This window comes from Xenia sp. Carnegie-2017, unplaced genomic scaffold, assembly GCF_021976095.1.
Source record: "Xenia sp. Carnegie-2017 unplaced genomic scaffold, XeniaSp_v1 HiC_scaffold_23, whole genome shotgun sequence".
In the NCBI taxonomy this organism is placed as follows: Eukaryota; Metazoa; Cnidaria; class Anthozoa; order Malacalcyonacea; family Xeniidae; genus Xenia; species Xenia sp. Carnegie-2017.
The window spans coordinates 180,260-200,311 of NW_025813486.1; the positions used below are offsets into that span (position 1 = coordinate 180,260).

General features: G+C 34.4%; 3 protein-coding genes across 6 annotated transcripts in view; 2 read left to right on the top strand and 1 right to left on the bottom strand.

Moving 5' to 3' along the window:
* The first annotated feature begins 2,446 nt into the window (after window positions 1-2,446).
* On the top strand, window positions 2,447-8,178 carry LOC124448909. Its single transcript, XM_046999863.1, has 6 exons — window positions 2,447-3,175; window positions 4,767-4,861; window positions 5,579-5,735; window positions 6,715-6,778; window positions 6,842-7,116; window positions 7,822-8,178. Exons 1-6 carry the CDS (start codon window positions 2,684-2,686, stop codon window positions 7,969-7,971), a joined length of 1,233 nt encoding a protein of 410 aa, XP_046855819.1. The 5' UTR covers window positions 2,447-2,683; the 3' UTR covers window positions 7,972-8,178.
* LOC124448916 (UPF0193 protein EVG1 homolog) lies at window positions 8,060-11,001 on the bottom strand. The gene is made up of 6 exons (XM_046999871.1): window positions 10,804-11,001; window positions 10,666-10,728; window positions 9,827-10,018; window positions 8,970-9,116; window positions 8,794-8,894; window positions 8,060-8,339 (listed from the first exon to the last, which is right to left on the bottom strand). The coding sequence occupies exons 1-6, from the start codon at window positions 10,895-10,897 to the stop codon at window positions 8,196-8,198; spliced, it is 741 nt and encodes a 246-aa protein (XP_046855827.1). The 5' UTR covers window positions 10,898-11,001; the 3' UTR covers window positions 8,060-8,195.
* A 34-nt stretch (window positions 11,002-11,035) lies between these two features.
* The window catches only part of LOC124448906 (cyclin-F-like), an 88,981-nt gene continuing 79,964 nt past the window's right edge, over window positions 11,036-20,052 (top strand). For all 4 annotated transcript variants that reach the window (XM_046999855.1, XM_046999852.1, XM_046999854.1 and 1 more), the window contains exons 1-12: window positions 11,036-11,225; window positions 11,316-11,422; window positions 11,764-11,870; window positions 12,465-12,532; window positions 13,964-14,172; window positions 15,719-15,772; window positions 16,785-17,051; window positions 17,370-17,443; window positions 17,526-17,568; window positions 17,915-18,036; window positions 18,851-18,931; window positions 19,613-19,655. In XM_046999855.1, coding sequence (XP_046855811.1) covers window positions 11,192-11,225; window positions 11,316-11,422; window positions 11,764-11,870; window positions 12,465-12,532; window positions 13,964-14,172; window positions 15,719-15,772; window positions 16,785-17,051; window positions 17,370-17,443; window positions 17,526-17,568; window positions 17,915-18,036; window positions 18,851-18,931; window positions 19,613-19,655 — 1,209 coding nt within the window. In that variant the 5' untranslated portion in view covers window positions 11,036-11,191. The remainder of the gene's footprint in view (window positions 11,226-11,315; window positions 11,423-11,763; window positions 11,871-12,464; window positions 12,533-13,963; window positions 14,173-15,718; window positions 15,773-16,784; window positions 17,052-17,369; window positions 17,444-17,525; window positions 17,569-17,914; window positions 18,037-18,850; window positions 18,932-19,612; window positions 19,656-20,052) is intronic.

A 20,052-nucleotide genomic window follows, 5' to 3' on the forward strand; every position in this document is an offset into this window, starting at 1 on the left:
TGCGTCTGGGGATTTGCTTTTTGTTTTGAAAAGCCGCAAAACAAAGCGTTTTTTGATCTTCGATTATAAAGTCTCAACATTTTTCAATGTTTGATCAATGTATATCACCTACCGCAAGAAGGGCCCTTCCCGTTAAAACCCGAAACTCAAACCGCAAAGTCATGATCATGTGACTTTGTGCGGTTTGCCGTGAACGCCAAAGTAAAACTATCAAATATGATAATATTTTACCGCTACACAATCTGCTTAACATGAAAAGATTTTCATCAAATCGGGATAAGGCAGTCAGTGCCTTTAATAAAATTTTCCTCCCTTCTCGTTTGAAAACCCTTATCCAACTAAAAAGTAATGCTGTTGTGAGCGTGGTCTTATTGCGGAGCGGTAAATAGTTGGCTGAACTTTGGCATTTGAGAAAATGGTTTCAATTTACGCTCTCCTGTGCTGGTCGGGCAACTTGTCAACCACCTATGTAAAAGTGTCTGTTCCTTCAGGGGGGTGGGTAAAATGGAGAACACTAGGGGGAACCTCTTATATTACAAACCCTTTACAACTTACATTACATGAGGAACAACTGAATATTTCTGTCTTGATGCTATCATTAAACAGAAAAGCTTTTCATCATTTTAAAATCGCGGTGCGCTTTATCTGTAAAGACCTCCTCGGAATCCCCTCTTTCATTCATAAAGATCCCGTCTGAACCCCCTCTCTTCTTTTCATAAAGACCCCTCTCAGAAACCCCTCCCTTTTATTCAAAAAGACCCTCTCGGAATCGGAATCCCCTCTCTTCTTTTTATAAAGACCCCTCTCAGAAACCCTTCTTTTCTGCCATTGACCTTGATCTATGTTCGATACACAGTTTATTCCCGAAGTTCAGTAAAATTTGTGAATGAAAAAGTTAGCAAATAATGCTGACAACAGGTCCACTAAGAATGAAAATTTACAACAGTGGCTATACCTGCCTTTTTGACCAACCTATGTATACATATATCTATATGTTTAAAGATTGGCAATACAGGCATTTATTGTTCAAAAATAAAAGTTTCTCCGGATTTTAGACGCTCCAAGCGTCTACAAGCTAAAAGCAAGGGTAAATAAATAACTTCCTCATTCTGATGAAGGCTCGAAGCAACGAGTCGAAAGCTCAATAAAAATCATTTAAAATCCGGAGAAACTTTTATTTTTGAACATATATATATACATCTTACTTACTTACATTCTATAAATTATTATATAAAACTGTAAATGTTTGAACAACTTTTCAGTGAATAACATAATGATTCCATTTTGTTGTTTGTATATTTATAATTTGACATTTATTCCACTATTATTTCGTTAATTTAATGTGAGTTTTGCTTTCAGAGTTTGGCTATTACCCATCTAGCTGGACAGCGTCATTAAATTTGACTTCAAAATAAAAAGTTCATTATATGCTTTACTATTTCCTAATTACAGCATTGATCGTAAAAAAATAGCTTTCTCTGAAGCATTAAAAGCGTTTTCGACATTTTAATCGAATATCGAGCTCTTGATGTTTACGAATTTTTAGTTCTTGAAATTGACGCAGTCCCGAGAGCCTTTATCGTGAATTTATTATTTATAGTTTATTTGTTCGACATTTTTAATAACTCAGCTTTTTCTGTCGCGTAAATTATTTATCAGATGCATATATGTAATCAGGTATCTTACGTACCGCAAAGCGTTTGTTTTTTTGAAAAAGCTTTATCGCTGCTCCCCAATCGTCTGAAGGTTGAGTTTATATGATATTTATTGTTCAGTGTTAAATTTTATCAAGTGGACATTTTAGTACGGTTATGAACTTATTCATGAAATAATGAACGAACATTTTCAAAATTGAAAATCACATACCCTCGGGGATTTTTTTGCAATATTCATTCACCTTGTAGCCATGAGCTTTAAGTTTTGAAAAGCGAAAATTGGTTTACCCTTATTTTCTCATTAAAATACAGCGTTTTAAATCAGTGGTTAAAATATACCTCTAGGAATAACGTTTCAATGTTTTTTAAATTTGTTCCTACCGTTTTTCGAGCTTGATGTTTTTTCTGACCAGTTTATCTTTATTATATGTGCTGTGGGATGTCACACTAAACTGCTTTGACTTACATATAAAAATCATGTAAAAATATGTAATTTTTATATTTTGAGAAGAAAATAAATTTTAAAAAATAAAAGATGTTTACTGTGTTTGCACAGGCTTATGCAAACCGAGGAGACCTTTGGGAGAACTCGAGAGCAGATCAGTGCAAGCCCGAGACCGAAGGACAAGGGTTGCACATGTTTAGAGTTCTCACAAACGTCTCCTCTCCAAACGTACCTTCCGAAAAATTGATTTTTCAAAAGATAAAATATCCCATCTGTTGTCATAAAAGATGATATTAATTAAAATTTAATATTAATGTTGATGAATCGTGTCAACAAACTGTTTTTTCCTCATTTAGAATGCATATACGTCGGCTTATTTCGTTTACATTTTTCAGGAAAACAAAACTGCAAAATTATCCGTTACTCTTTTATGTTTTGTCATTGAGAACGCTTGCCGTTTGTAGCTTTCGTTATTTCGTCAAATTTCACCTGAATAAATCATAATTAATTGACGGGTATTGTTATGATGAGAATACAAAATTCTATATTTTGAAGATATTAGTCGAAATTTTATCTTTGAATAATGTTTTATTTGTTCCTTTTTCTCTTCGTGAACACGCACAGCTTAAATGGCGAAGACATTGCAGCAAAGAATACAATAATTTGGTGGCCGAAGAAACCCTTGATTTACAGCGAGAACACAACATCAATGAATGGAAAGTTAAGAGGTATCTTGCCGGAGATTTGGAATAATGTCGTCGATAATTGTGAAGAATATAGAATTTCAAAACACAGTAGAAGTGTTGAAAGGTCTGATCCCTTACCGAAACCTGAGTACTCGGAATTTTTGGGAAGATACAAAAAAAGCGTACTCGTTCCTGTTAAACTACGTCGAGGAAAGAGTTCGTCTGTCGACATGCCTTTTGTGAGATTGATTGACTCTCCCGGTGTCGTCGTTTTGATGAAAAAAACTCTCACTGGAACTGAACTTTTAAACGCTATTCTCCTAGCTTGGCCTATTCTTATATTCGTTATTTTATCTGCAATTCTAAGCGGTTTCGTAATTTGGTTTTTGGTGAGTGAATTATACATGCACGAAAAAAATGTTGCCTGCATGATACTTGGCGTTCTTTATTTCTTGGAATTGTAAATAATTGGGATGAATTTGAAGGCTCTCCAAGGTGAACCAGCGTTGACTGGGGACTGAATCGAATCTTTTTTCTAGTGATGAGCCGATAATCGGCCATTTTTATGTAGATAGGTTATCGGCCGATTTTATTGACGTAAATCGGCTTACGATAGACATAGTTTGGGCTGTGAAAACTGGTTTTAAAAACTTTTGAGTGTTTGTTTTCAATAATCAAGAGCAGAATGATGTTTTTCAGAGAGATTATCGTCCTCAAAAGTATAAAATTTACGATCTAATCAACGTAATTTTACACAATTTGGCCAATAAAGTTTAACCGAAGTATCAAACTTACGTGATAATATACGCCATGTTCTAATTCCTCTAGTGCATTTTATACTACTCGAAAATAATCTAAACTGTGTCTGCAAATCTGTTAAATTATATTCTATGCATAATACGACATGAATTTATGAATTTAATAGCTAAGCTCATTTTTATTTCTAGAAACTTATAGAATTTTTTTAGGGGAGCTATTTACGAGACATATAAACAATTAAATATATCCTTGACTATTGTATTGACATTTTTTGCAACCCTAATTTTTTGCTTTGGACGTTAAAGATTTAAAAAATTTCTTGTTTTTCAATTATTGATTGCTACCGATAAATCAGCCGATATGCCTTTATATCGGATCGGCAAATGTGATTTTTCCCCGATCGGCTCATCACTACTTTTTTTCCACAAAAAATATTCAAATAGTTTTCAATTACTTCTTATAATCCCGTTCCCAATCATTGAGCCATGACTTTGTGTGATATTTTAAGGACTTTGTCTGATCTCCAACCCAAGACTATCTCATCTCTAACCCTTGACTGTACTAGAGTTTTATCCCAAAACTGTTAGGTTTTGTGATGTAGCCATCTACCTTCTTTAGTATATATTGACTTACACCAACAAATAGAGATATCACAGACAACTGTACGATCACACTTAATGTTCAACGTCAATGTCTATGGTCTACGATCTATCTTACAATCGTTAAATAACTTCTATTTATACAAGATATTATTCATGGATATATTTGTTTCTTTACTAAATATGGTTAATTTATGATCAACGGAAAGCTATTAGGAACTATAAAAAATATTGTGATTATTGCACATAAGTATCTCTTAAAATAATCATTTAGTTAGTTACACTTGACTTAATTATTTACTAATTACAGGAAGAATATGAGAGCATATCTTAACAAAAACTATGTCAGATCACCAATTCATGCGTCAGTACTTTACTGTATCTCTAACTCAGAACAATGCTAACGGTTAAATTCAATTAACAGCTTATTCACCTATTTGGCATACATTTTTTTGATGATTGTTGATCATGAATATATTAATCATAAATACTAATTATGAGAATGTACGAATACATTAAATTTGTTATGTTTTTCCCCAAATAAATTTTCCCTTTGATGATATTCATATATAGTATTGTGTATTGTTGAAGAATATGGAGTACTGTGTTGTTTTTCATTCAGGAACATCGTTCTAATCCCCAAATGTTCGACCCGTTTTGTCCAAATGGTGTTCTAAATGGTTTCTGGTGGGCGGTCGTTACTATGACTACAGTAGGGTGAGTTTGCATAGTAAAAGTACCATAGTATTTTGGAGGTATATATATAGTAAAGTAAATGGTTTGAACTCGGGAGTATCGTTACATGTAGATCTTTTGACTCTGAAGATGACTACCGTTAAGGTTGTCGAAACGTCAGTCAACAACAACAATAACAGTCCTTCTCAGGACTATACCAACCTGGACGATCTACATTTACAAACATGTATATATATAGTATTATAGTATATTATACCTAAGTATACCAAACCAAATATGACATATTTTAAAGCGACTGCGATTTTTTCTCTACCCACACTCTTTCGAGTAGATATGCCTACATAACCATTTGTGATATAAATCAAGCAATTTTCGTTGACTGACTGATTTCAAGGTTATATGAAAATTTGTACCAGACACATGCATTGTGCTTGATACTTTCAGTCGGAAACCATTCAGTTGTAAAACTGGGCTACGAGATTAGAGCATTTCTCTATTTCGTAAAAACGTTATATAATCAGTATACTGGTATATTTTAAACACTGAGTAGTACTTCGGAAACCATTCAGTTTTGAAACTTGACTACGAAATTAAAGCATTTTTCTATTTTCTGAAAATGTCTAATTATCAGTATACTCGTATATCTAAAACACTGAGTAGTATGTCTACTGGTAGAATGTCAATATACTGGAGTAATGTAAACACTGAGTAGCTTTCACAAGCTTTATATTCTTATAGGTACGGTGATCTAACACCAAAGACCCTTTTAGGACGTCTGTTCACAATTCTTTGGATCACTTCGGGACTGGTTATTCTTGCGATGTACATGGGTGTTGTTACAACCTCCCTGACCACGTCAAGACTTGAAGGAACTCAACATTTTTACGGCATCACGGTACCTTGGAAATATATGTTTTGTTTTAGTTGGAAATATGTGTTTTGTTTTAGTTGGAAATATGTGTCTTGTTTTAGTTGGAAATATGTGTTTTGTTTTAGTTGGAAATATGTGTTTTGTTTTAGTTGGAAATATGTGTCTTGTTTTAGTTGGAAATATGTGTTTTGTTTTAGTTGGAAATATATGTTTTGTTTTAGTTGGAAATATGTGTTTCGTTTTAGTTGGAAATATGTGTTTTGTTTTAGTTGGAAATATGTGTTTTGTTTTAGTTTGGAAATATGTGTTTTGTTTTAGTTGGAAATATATGTTTTGTTTTAGTTGGAAATATGTGTTTTGTTTTAGTTGGAAATATGTGTTTTGTTTTAGTTGGAAATAAGTGTTTTGTTTTAGTTGGAAATATGTGTTTTGTTTTAGTTGGAAATATGTGTTTTGTTTTAGTTGGAAATATGTGTTTTGTTTTAGTTGGAAATATGTGTTTTGTTTTAGTTGGAAATATGTGTTTTGTCTTAGTTTGGAAATATGTGTTTGTTTTAGTTGGAAATATGTGTTTTGTTTTAGTTGGTAATATATGTTTTGTTTTAATTGGAAATATGTGTTTTGTTTTAGTTGGAAATATGTGTTTTGTTTTAGTTGGAAATATGTGTTTTGTTTTAATTGGAAATATGTGTTTTGCTTTAATCAAACATCCCTGGGGTCAGTTATAAAGTAGGCTTATGACATCACCGCTAGAAATGTGTGTTTTGTTGTAACCAATCATTCTTGGGTTTTCAATTTGGGTGTTCGGAATAAAATTTTTTAAAACAAATATTATTGGCCAAAATTTTTTAGCCATGATTTTGTTGCTTTTTTGGTTCAAATATATTTTCCTGAGCGAACCAGAGCTCACAAATAAACCATTTTAAGTCGTGCGTATAAGGAATTTATGTCCCTCACAGGTTTTCTTATTGTAATCCTCGATATTTACCGTCTTTGTGATCAGGTATCTGTTGTTAATCAAACTGAGGAAGAGAAATTTGCCATCCTTCATAACACCAATGTAAAAGGTAAGTGTGATTTTTCTAAGTGCAAAATTTGCAATGAAAAACTAAATCACAATTGTATTTCAGTCGAAGCAAGCGAACTTGCAGTGATTGATGCTGTTTACAACAGTAAAAATAATGTCCGTCTTGGTTTTATCGATTTTTACGTTGCCTCTTACTATTCGCAACTCATTACTCAAAAGAATCTTCGAATTGTTCGCATAATTCCACGTAGCTACGTGTATGGAGCATTATTAGGAAAGGACTGGGTACCAGAAGCTGTCGAGTGTCTCCGGCGTCATTCCGAAGACAATCGTAAACATATACACGACGTTATTCCGAAGTACATACGATTAGCGGAGGTTGGTTCGTCTTTGTTTATGGATACAGTAATTTATACATTTAAGTAGTTTTATTATAAAATAAACACAATAAAACGCGTGCCATGATTGGTCAATAGCCGTGTTTGCGTTAGCCTGAGCTCAACCAATCAAATCAATCAATCAGTCAAAGAGAATTTCAAATCAATCATGAATACATGTTAGAGGAAAATTGAAACGTTTCTTTGAAATATGTGTGTTTTACATTATTGTTGTTTTATAAAAGAAATAATAAATGTTTATTCAAACCTCGGAGACGTTTGTGAGAACTCTTGAGCATGTGCAACACTCTACCTTCGGTTTCGGGCTTGCACTGATCTGCTCTCGAGTTCTCCCAAAGGTCTCCTCGTTTTGCATAAGCCCGTGCAAACACAGTAAACATCTTTACAGATCAATTAAAGTAATTATTTTATGGCAAAAGTCACTTCCGGTCATTACTAAAAAGTAAACAAATTTTTCAAAGAAAACAGGAAACTTTAGCAAAACGAAATAGAAGTTTTCACACAAAGCAAGTTAGGATTTCATATTCAGGTTGACCTCCTGGCGATTTTTTTATTTATTGAGAGTGGGCAATTTTCTTTTTTGCTACCTTTCTTGTGGAGGGTTATTGGGAGGGAGGGGGGGTTAAAATGAGGAAATACGTTAGTCAATAACAGATTTTCTTACAATTGTTACCGTATTTTCCAGAATAAAAATGATTTAATGGAATATTTCTCTGGGAGCGTCTTTGGTTACAGCATTTATGGACTTTCTGCCTTGTTATGTTCGCTTCTCCTCTTAGGATTTAGTTTTCAGTCAGGTTATCTTTCACGACGTCGAAAGGAGCCACCAAAATAAGTATTTAGCGTTAAAATTTATTGATACATTGATAAGTTTCTTTCACAATAAAATGCGACGTATAAAACAGGCCTTTATAAACTCCATGTAAATGAACGAAACTAAATTTTATTATATATTTAAATTCCGCAGTGATAAAATTTGTGCAGTAACTAGTTTCTTTAGACGCCAGACTTTTTATTTCTTTAATAAATTCATTTAAATGTATTGTCTAAAGAGTATTATCACGTTGTATTGGAGCTTGTATCGTTTTCTAAAGCCAGGTTAAGTTCTTCTGTCCGTTTCTTAGTGGAGCTTGTATCGTTTTCTAAAGCCAGGTTAAGTTCTTCTGTCCGTTTCTTATCGATAAGCTCGAGTTCCCGTATTCCCTACAATAGATGAATTATAATAATTTACACTGTGTTAAACAAGAGAGGCGATCTATTAGCAAATACCGGGGTATTAGGTATTCGTTATGTTATGTTGTCGTCTGACAAACATTTTTAGCCACATATTAAGTATGGTTACTATATTTAAAGACATATTGGTCGTTTGTGCTTCAGTTGGGATTGGGGTTTTCATGCTTATAATTTATACAGTTGCATAGAAAAAGTTTTAAAATTTAGCATCAAACAGTTTTCAAGCACTTTCATCGATGCTAATTTTTTAAGGATTTTTAAGTGATTTTAAAATTCATTTTTAAATTCAAGAACTTCTCAAGGGCTTTAAGCACTCACATGAACCCTATTTACTACAGATGGACATCGAGTTGAACATAGCTTTTAAAACATGACATTTCAACAAAACAACATCGAAAAATAAATGAAAATATATTTTCCCAACCTTAGATATTTCTGCAGCTATCAAACTTCGGTACTTTTTTCCTTGTCCTAGTTTTTCCATATCATCGAGAAATTGCTTTCGTTCTTCGATCAATTCAACAACTACGAACATGGAAAAAAATGCGTAGAATTATTTTTTTACAAATTATAGTTAAAATGTTTGTTTCAGTGTCCTACCTTCGTCAAATCGATCTATCTCCGGCTCCAGTCTTCCTCCTCTGGAAATATTTTGAGGTTGCGGTGTTTGTTCGATCAATGCCGCTCCTTCGTCACCGTACGACATCTTATTTTGTAAAATTCTCTTGTCTTTCTCCGTGATACATTCTTGAGGAAAAGAAAAATTTATAAAAATAGCGAAAATGAAACAAGTTCAAACGACAAAGTAACTGTCGATTAGACTTGTTCCCAGGCTCTCAAGTAAACATTGCGCCAAAGCATCGTGCGTGATTTTAGATAGACGCACTTAAATGACGTAAGGGATGGAGGGCCCAAGAGAAAATGGTCGATTACTTAAACTTTATAAAAATGTACTCATGACAAATTTATCAGTCAATTAGTTATTCTTTTCGGTCATGTTTACTGAAGAATATTGGTGTATGATAAATATGTCTATTTTGAAAAATATTATGTTAATAAACAGCCAACACAAAAAGACATGCAACGAAACTGTTCATGGTGTAAAAATGTCTTAAAACGTTTTACATAGTTCAAATCTATCTTAAAATAAATCTATCTTAATTCGAATCTATCTTAATTCAATCCGTAGGTCACGTGGGTGACCTTTTTGGGATTCAGATTTCATGAACAATAATGAAACACGCAAAATTGTTTTTCCAAAATATTTTTCAAAAACTCCCAACTTCGAATCACGTGTACGTCGTTTACGCTTTGGTCCTGTTGTATAATTTCATTGGAATATCATTTAAGATTCATTTCTTCAGAAATTTCCCGTTTCCACAATGGATGAACTGAGAAAAGATTCCTGAGTAGAACTAAACAAGCAAATTAGCAAGATTCTTGTGATGAATACATACTTCCAGGTAGTGGTCTATATGGTTCGTCATCATCGAACTCTTTTCTTCTTAATATCTCTGCCTGTGTTCTTTTTCCTCCGTTTAACGATTTATGATTGACATTTTTTGTTGTGCCTGCAGTTTTCGATGCGTTGGCTTGCTCTTTTCGAGCACTAGTCGTTGGGTTGACATTCGTAGGAAAAGATTCACCTTCTATGAAATTAAAATTTCAATGAATATTTCTTTCTTCCCCAGTAAAATTATTGTGCTGACGGCTGTAATGGTGCACGAAAAACAGCCAATCACGTTCAAGCATATTTTCTGCCGAATAAGACATCAATTAGCCTTCAGTCAGCAGTGGTCAGCAGTAGTTGCGAGGAATTACTTTAAGTATGAATATAATCAATTTAATATAACATAAATGAGTGAGAAAGTTAAGAAATGAAACTAATAAAAGTTTATTTTTGCTTTGTTCATTTTAGTTTCATCCATTTCTCAACCATAGCTTTGACGCACCAGTGGGCTTCCTCCCCAAGGACTGCCCTTGTAAAAGAATAAAATTTGCGAAGAAGTTAGGAGGAAGGCAGTAGCTAGATTAATACCTATATTACATCCAAACTATGCAAATACCTCCCCTCCCCCCAAAAAAGTTGAAGTCGTTTCTCGGATACTTTTCAACAAAAACTGACTAAAATTATTAAAGTGGAAACACTGTAAAACTTCATTACACTATAAACTCGGATTGTAAACACTGATGAATAAAAATCTATGTTATTGTACAATTTCCACGGTATGTTTGGGGTTTTCGGTGTATTTTCAATGAAAAACTTTCACGTTTACCCAAAGACTACCTCTTTTACCTCGTAAACGTTCGTTTAATTGTCTTCGTTGAAAATTTGTCAACTTCGATTCTTGCATCATAACTTAAAAGTTAATTTTACAGGAATTAGAGCAGAAAAAACAACGGCAAAATATTTTGTGGGAAAAATGCAAACTACCTTTTAGTAAATCTTGTGTTTCCTTGCTGACTGGATGTCTAGAAGGAGCCATTAACCCTCCCTTCGCAACTGGTTGTCTAGGACGCAAAGCCATCTTTGTTTTCTTCGTACCGTTTATAAAATTATACTTGTATTGTCTCCTCTCGTCTCCAGGATCACGCACATTTTTGTCAACTTCTAGCCAATCAGGTGGCTGGATTATGGCACGTGTATACAACTTTTAACGGTTTTCGTTCGACTTCCACGATCGATCAAATGAAATCTTTGGATAAATAAAGTACGACTAGTCGTGAACAGAAATTGTCCTTTGAAAGCTTTCTTGATTTCATGCAGATCATATTATTAGTTTTATAAATAGGCTTTTCTAGTCGTTTGATATTCTACTTTAATGAATAGCAGAATGGTTTTCGTAAAACGCTACGGTAAGTGCAACTTGATGCCTAAAAAATACCTATATTGTTTCGAACGTTATTTTTTCCTGCTTATACTGTTCTTATATCTTTAACCTGAAGCTGGCGTACGTCGATGCTATCGGAAAGCATTTGTGCACTTACCTGACGATACATTACTGCTTGTGTTGCAGTATTTATCTGTCCAAGAACTGTACCAAATGTGTCGAGTGAGTACCTTGTTCTATCTCATTTATCCTTGTATTTTCAGAGGTTTATGTAGGATCTCCCTGGATAGGGTGAAACCAGCACCATTAAATGGTGATCACTGATCTGACTTTTGTCCAGCTAAGTTCAATGATAGTAGTAAGATAATATCTCTCAATTGACCTTTTGCCTATAAATTTTGCGAGGGATGGGAAGTTCTTTGGTCAAATTTTCTGTTCTGCTTTATAATGTTCAATGATTTTGGAACTATGGGCTCTAAATTTTACGAAAATAACTGTTCAATCATTGATGTTCAGGCTTATTGTTGTAAGTGATGTATATTTGTGTACCATTTTATCCCTAGGTGTGCAGACGCTTTAACCAACTTATCATGAATACACAAAGCTTATTCATTCACACTTCATTTGCTGGAATTTGGCCGTCACCAAAGAATTTTTCAGTTTTTTTGAAGTAAGTTTTATTATCAAGAATGAACATGAGAACTTCGTGTTTGCCTTACAAAAGTATTTAGGTTTTTTAATGTGTATTGATTATTTTTACCTACCCTGTCAAAATCAGCTTTGCCTCACAGGATTAGCATGAGTAAATAACATCATTCTAAGTGTGAACAGGACTCAAAATAGCAGTCTAGCTAAGCTGGCTGGACAACTTGTATTTACCTCTGTCATACACAAAACTTGCACTAAATAACGTAAGATTGCAGTTTTTTGTTTTTTTACTCCTAACTAATTACCATGCATGTCTTTCCTTGCTAAAAAGATGGTCAGTCAACAAGTGTTTTTTGGTTATTTTGAGCTGTTCAAGTAGTCTTTCATCATGATAAATAGCAATGTTATGTATTAACTTACATGTTATTTACCTAAGTCTTGTTCCTCAAGAATACCACAGTCTGTTGGCTGAAAATATGTGCTCAAAAACAATTTTCTTACTTAGTGAACAATTGCTTTACATTACATCTTTAACCAATCACATTTTATACATATTTTATTTTTCTGTCTAATGAATTGATTTCAAACAGTTTTTCTTTGCACACATTTTAAACAGAGGGTCATCTGTAGGAAACATTGAAGCAGTTATCAAATTGGGCTTAAGTTATCTTTACAATGAAGGAGGTATGTAATTTCTGATTTGATAAAGTTGGCTAACATTTAGTAAAAAAGTGTTATTTAAATTGAAGGCAATTATATTATAAATGGTTTTGCTCAAAAATTGCTAGGAGAACTTTGATTCAAAGTTAGAGGGGTTTTGTTGAAGAAACCTTTCGGTTTTTTCTTTATATGTTGTTACAGAGATGCATATTGCTAAGATAATGAAATATTTCAAGATGTGCTAATTAATCAAATATAATCAGAAAAATAATTTACGAGTCAACCCTTTAAGACATGAGTTTTTATAAATGGACTTTACACAGCTTCCTGATCCTGATTGTGACACATTGTAGTCACAGTGTGAGTCACTAGAGGATTGATCTGTCATTGCTGGCTAATTTGACGAATGTTAATTTAGTTGTATCACTTGTTATGTAGAGGAAGACTATTATTTTAACATTGATATATGGGAGAAAATTGTGCAATATAACAGGGACTGCAGAACAGATTTTTCATTGAGGGGCAATCAACTGCCAAAGCTGCAGAACTTGGATGTTCGTAGGGCGATCTTGGGTCAAATTTGTAAAATACAAAAGAAATGTAGATTTGTTTCCTACCAGCCTTGCCACAGTATAGAGAACATACAGTAGAGCCACTCCATTGAATTTTTTTTGCCACGCATATCTTAATACACATGTGATTACCATATTGGCAGCCAGTCAAATGCTTTTTTTGACCATTAGGAATGATGAAATGACTTACGGCAGCCAGTAAACTAATAAAATATACAGCAACCAGTTGCACAGTGAAGTGGCACTTCTGTATGTTTCCTATACTGTGGCCTGGCCCCCAGCTCGACTCTCCTTGTAAGAATTAATAGTCAATAAGACTGTAAGAGTTTAGTTGACCTCTAACTTCAATGTACCTACTACTATGGACAACAGTGTACTATCTTAGTATTGCACTCTCTGGAAAAATCTACACCCCTCCTGTTAGATTAGCTAAACCCTGTCGTTCCCAGAGTGCGTCCTTAGTGAAGAAAGAAATATTTCGACTAAAAGAGAAATATTTTTAGCACGTCGTGAGACACAACGTTTTTCGTTTTCGGTAGTCGGTTTTAGTCCGGGTCGCGGAAGATAAACCCCGGGGCTTTCGACAAACGTTTCTCCCAAAGTCACTATGATATCATCGTTTTACACAATTGCAAACATCGAGACTTGTTTTAAAAAGATCTTAAATTTCATGAACAAGCTTTAATTTCAAACAAAATAAAGGTATCTTAAAAGGACAAACACAACGATTGTCTTAATTGTTGTCTTTTTCTTGAATAAGGACGTTTTGGATTGGGACCCTTAGCAAAATGTCTCCTCTCTGGCCGCCCTGTATCTGTCTGGCTATTTTCTTAAGTTGACGTATTTCTCAAATCAGTCTGCTTTTAATTTGTAATACATCCAGTTTCAGAAAATTCTTCAAAGAAAATCTCTTCATCAGCAAACGCCCACAACGCAAAAAATGCCACTCAGTATTTCTGTCAGGCAGAAAGCATAACACCTCCGACTGTCGCGTTTATTTGGTCGTTTATTCGCCCTCCTTGGGCTCCTGGCATCATGTGTTGTAAAAGACATGTCTTCAATGGTATCAGGAAATTCTGCGAAGAAAATCAGGTAATATAAGTTAGTATTCATACTATTGTTGGATGTGACGGTGGTGGCATTTGAATTACGAGGATGGTTCATAAGAATTCGTTGTACTTGATCTCCTTATACTTATGTCATAGTGAAGATGGTACATAAGAAATCAATGTACTTTATCTCCTTATACTTATGTCATAGTGAAGATGGTACATAAGAAATCAATGTACTTTATCTCCTTATACTTATGTCATAGTGAGGATGGTACATAAGAAATCAATGTACTTGATCTCCTTATACTTATGTCATAGTGAGGATGGTACTTAAGGAATCAATGTACTTGATCTCCTTATACTTATGTCATAGTGAAGATGGTGCATAAGAAATCAATGTACTTGATCTCCTTATACTTATGTCATAGTGAGGATGGTACATAAGAAATCAATGTACTTGATCTCCTTATATTTATGTCATAGTGAGGATGGTACATAAGAAATCAATGTACTTGATCTCCTTATACTTATGTCATAGTAAGGATGGTACATAAGAAATCAATGTACTTGATCTACTTATATTTATGTCATAGTGAGGATGGTACATAAGTAATCAATGTAGTTGATCTCCTTATATTTATGTCATAGTGAGGATGGTACATAAGAAATCAATGTACTTGATCTCCTTATACTTATGTCATAGTGAGGATGGTACATAAGAAATCAATGTACTTGTTCTCCGTATACTTATATAAGCTATGTCATATTGAGAATGGGACACATAGCCATAGCTAGAACGTTGTAAGCTAACTAATTTTTTTTAAAGCCTATTCACTTTCAAATGAACTCAGTCTGAATATTATGATTACTTGCTGAATGCTGCAATGAAAAACTATAAATTCGCATCGACCAATCCAAGAACTTTAACATTTTCCATGATGTCATCTTGGAAGTAACCGGTGCTAGATAAACGTGCATTGCCCACTCTGGAAGACAGGCGATGACTTCGTTTTACCGGCTGAGTTTCATATGCAAACATCTAAACTTTATGTAACTTGCGTTGTAAAGCTTATTAGTTTTGTTTGTGGTTGATGTCATATGCATACATAAATATAGCTAATTTTGTGCTGTCAGAAGTAAGTTTACCGAAAACGATTTCTTCCGAACTCGTTCCAAATGCGTTCGAATTGCGTTCGGCTGAAGATGGAACGCGTTTCAAAACGCGTTGTTGGCCGCATCCGATTATTGATCTGTAATCATGAAGAACGCAAATGGAACTAGAATGCAGTGTTAAGTTACTTCTGAGCAGTACTGTATCAACAAATTCAAAACTTTGAAACTCTGTTTTTCTGTGATAAAATTTCCTTCTTTGATACGCACTGCGTAGTCAGCCTGCAAGTTTAGTCCTGTTTTGCTAATTTTTCAGCGTTCACTTACTGTGAAAGCAATAAATCGCCAAGAAACTAATTGCGTTGCACTGAAACTTCCATAGACAGAGTAAAACGTGCCGTCTGACTTCTCTACTGTTCATACGTACATACTGGATATTAATTTATTTTATTCTTAGCTGATTTTTTATCATCTAGGATGCTTCTTCCTCTTTGCTTTATTCACTTGGGAAAATTATAAGTCTGGTTGAGGTAAGCAAGATCTTTAAGTAGTCTGTTAAGATCAACAATTTTATTATACTGAGCAAAATGTAATGATGGCACCCACGTCATATTATCACCAATAATGACTCCCTACGTACATGGCAATTTAATTTAATTTGAAAACATCGCAATATTTATCGAAACTAGATTAGGGAAAACTATTTATTGGCATCACAGGGCTAAAAGAGCGACCACTCGACAGACAATAATCTACCATATCATTCTTGCATACCCGAGAGAAGTGTAAATCTGTTTTATGTATTCTGTTTAATGATTGTCAGGGATATATTGTATATTTCTTATCGAAAATGAAATCATAAAGTAAATGGTTTGAACCCGGGAGTATCGTTATATGTTTGTAAATGATGATCGTCCAGGTTAATAAAGTCCTGAGAAGGACTTTTTTTGTTGTTGTTGACTGACGTTTCGACAACCTTAGCGGTAGTCATCATTTGACTCTGAAGATGACTACTGCTAAGGTTGTCGAAACGTCAGTCAACAACAACAAAAACAGTCCTTCTCAGGACTTTATTAACCTGGACGATCTACATTTACAAACATAGAAAATGAAATCACTGCATGTCTTTAGACTCAGTGTATGTATGGAGAAAAAGTGCTTGCTTTTGGAGCATTGTGTAACTAAAATTTTATGCTGGCGGATGTCAAATGCAATATACTGTATCATATGAGGATTTTTCCATAAGCACTATAGCAAGGCGATTCACGGTAACGTTCTGAGCGCTTGGAACGTCAAGTGAAATGGGAGTTGTGTCTTGTGTAGTGAAACAAATGAAGTGAATAGTTTAAACTCGGGGATTATCGTTTCATGTTTGAGGATATAGATAGTCCAAGTTAGTGTAGTCTTGAAAAGGGTTGTTGGTGTTGACTGAAGTTTCCACATCCTTACTGGTACTCATGTATACTGCTGTATCCATGCACCACCTCCAGAAGATATATCAATATAGGAATGTTGTGTTTCAAACATTTCCTTTCTTTAAAGAAAGTAGACGACGATGAAAATTGTAAAGATTATGCAAGAATGTGGCTGGAGAAAGCGGCTTTAAAAGGCAGTACCTTGGCGAAGTTTGAACTATGGAAGATGGATCGCGAGACCGATCTTGAGCCCGCGGTGAAACTACATCAGCTACGAAATCTTCGTGGTTGTGTGCAACATAACAAAGATGCCCAACTTGAACTTGCCCTTCATTACGCCACAGGGAACGTTGGAAACATCGATAAAGTTACTGCTGTTAATTATGTGAAAGAGGTTTGTTGGTATCACAATTCACAGCGTTTGAATATTGACAATGATTTAAGATGAGATTTGAATCTGGGAAAATTGTTAGAAGGGTAGTGTTGTTGTTTTTTTGTGCATGGGAGGTAGTGGTTTGGGGTTTTTTGTCAGAGGGGTTGAAGTATTGCTTTTATGGCGGGGTTGAACTATTGCTTTATTTTGAAGGAAGATGTACTGAACTGTTGTTTTATTGACGGGGGGTGAAGTATAGTTTTATTTTGAAGAGAAAGTTCACTTAGCAATCGTTTGTATTCATCTTAAATATATTGGTTTATGTTAATTAATTTCTAGTTCATGGCATCCTCTCTGCCCTGTAGACGTCGTGGTATTTTTAAATATCAAAATGAGGTCACACGGCCGATGAGGTAATGAGCGTTTCTCTGAGCATGCGCTGTAGCTCAATGGGTTGTCATTTGACTGTAACAAATATTTGTATTGTTTATACAGGTATATTCTTGTTGACTGGCTAGTGGAAGTTTGTACTATGAAGGTAAGATTGTTGTTGTGTTTCATTTTCCCTTTGATTTATTTAGGGCCTTTATTTACGTGCAAATCTTTTTCGAAGTAAAGGTTTTCTAGGATCAACATTTCGCCAAAGTAATTCCTTCCGATAGCTTTGTAATGTAAACAAGATTCATTTTTACCTTGATGTGAAATTGTTTCTTATGAAATATTTGAAGTTTTGAAAAACTCATCAAACGCTTGTTTCATGATATTGTTATTTCTCGTCCACATTCATTTTCCCAAATACATTTTGCGCGCGAAAATTTCCCACCTACCCTCTCCCCTCAGAATTTTTTTTGTGAGATCTTCCATCATTGATATTCTGTATGTAGAATTTCACTAGTCATGTTCTGCATGCCGCTGTTTCCTACGTGGACTTGTATTTGTTACGGAGAAAAAGCAATCGTGGTGAACTACAATTGTTAGGAATTGGATGTCTGCTTATTGCTTCAAGGTACGTAACATTAGCGAGCTTTAGAAAGAGTACGACAACGAGTACGAAGTTTGACCGTGCAAGGGAATGGCACGAGGAAGTTCGTAATCGTTGTCGCGTCGTCAAATCAGGGAGCTTTAGCAAAGACTACGAGTACGATTTACGTCATTTTGGCGCGAAAACATTGTTGCGACAACAAAAACACGTAGCCGTCATCAATCTGAATACGATGTTTTGTAAAAAATTCGTAGTCGCGACTACGATGTCTTTTTAAGCAAAGAAAGTAGGTATATTTCTTCATTGTGTAAGAAATTAGTTTACAGTACTATTTTCGAGTATCCAGGCTTTAATTTAGAATCTTTTTTGAGCGCAGATGTACATTAAAAAGGAAAATATGACCTGCAAAACTTTCATGTATTTCGTACGCAAAGTGAAATGTAAACAAACAATAAAATAGTACAAATATATCGTAAAAAGCAACTTAAAATAGGGAAGATTTTTCAGTCTAAAGAGTCCTACATTCTCGCAAAATCAGTATTACCGATTCGTTGATATCATTATTGACAAATAGAGCCGTAGCTGCTTCGCAAACTTCGGTGTTTCACACAATAAAAAAGCTCGTTCTGTTGTTTACAATTAAAGCAAAATTTTGACGAAGTGATAACGACAACAAACTTCCTCGTGCCATTCTCTTACACGGTCAAACTTCGTTCTCGTTGTCGTAGTCGTACTTTTGCTAAAGCTCCCTATTGTTGTTTTGAGCTGTAAACAACAGAACGAGCTTTTTACTTTGAAAAACACTGTACCACTGGTTGAATATTTTCAACAATTTCAGATTCTACGAGAAAAATATTGTAACAATTCGAGAGTCATCGTGGCTGACAGACAACACATATTCATACGAACAAGTTGTAAGGTAAATCGTCCATCATCAAGAGAATTATCATTTCGTATTGAAATGAAAACTTATCGCCATTTCACCATAGCAACGGTTGTTTTTCATGGTACAAGTGACGAGTACTTAATTGCCTTATTTAATCCGAAAACATGATTTTGATGACATTTTTCAAGCTTGAAATCTTTCATAAAAACCTGGGCCGTTTGCAGGAAGTGTGGATAGTGTTATCCATTGGATAGAAAATTTTTTTAAACGGTTAAAAAACTTCTTAAAAAGGGAATTATAAGGTTTGGACTTAACAATAACTGAAGTAAAATGTTGCTTATTTCCACGGATAACGCTATCCAACTTGCCCCAGTGTTTGAGATTTTTCATCTTGTGCATCTATCTTAATTTGGTAGAAGAGTGTGGATTTTCTGTGCAGTGCTAGCAAAGTGCTGCTCTGGGTTGCTTTTACGTATTTTTAATTCATTTGTAAAGTACACTCTTACCTAGTTTTACTTTACAATTCTCCCGATGGATCCGAGATCACTTTGTAAGCCGGATTATCTATTTTAGATTAGATTTTGGTGTCTACTTAGTATATGTTACCGCGTCATATCAGACTTCTAATCTTCCGTCCGAAAGTTTTTTACTCCCAGCCATTCATAATGTTGCTATATACTTTTAATAATTTTCGGTATTTTCTTTCATCGTTAGAATGATAGGCGAAATAATGAGTTGTCTTAAAGGAGAAACTCAGGTATGTTTCACGTAAGATTTTACAATCTTGACTTTTTATCAATGAAGTTCTAATACACCTTTCCGACGGTAGACACACATGTAAAAAATACGACATCAAATTACAAAATTCGGACAATAAAATGGTTGGACATAGTATTGTTTATGTAGAATAGTGGCAATAAAATGGTTAGGAGATGCTTTTGAGTTTTGGGGCATTTGTGGATCTGATTCTAGTTATTCAGAACGATTGATAAAAGCAGAAGACATAGCAGTAAAAATTAAACATTTTACGTTAGAAAAAGCACAACGATCGAAGGAAAGCTTGAATACAGGCATGCTGTCGCGCTAACGACTTTTTTTGTTACTATCCAAAATGAATTAAAATTTTATGACATAAGGGTTCAATTTAGACCATA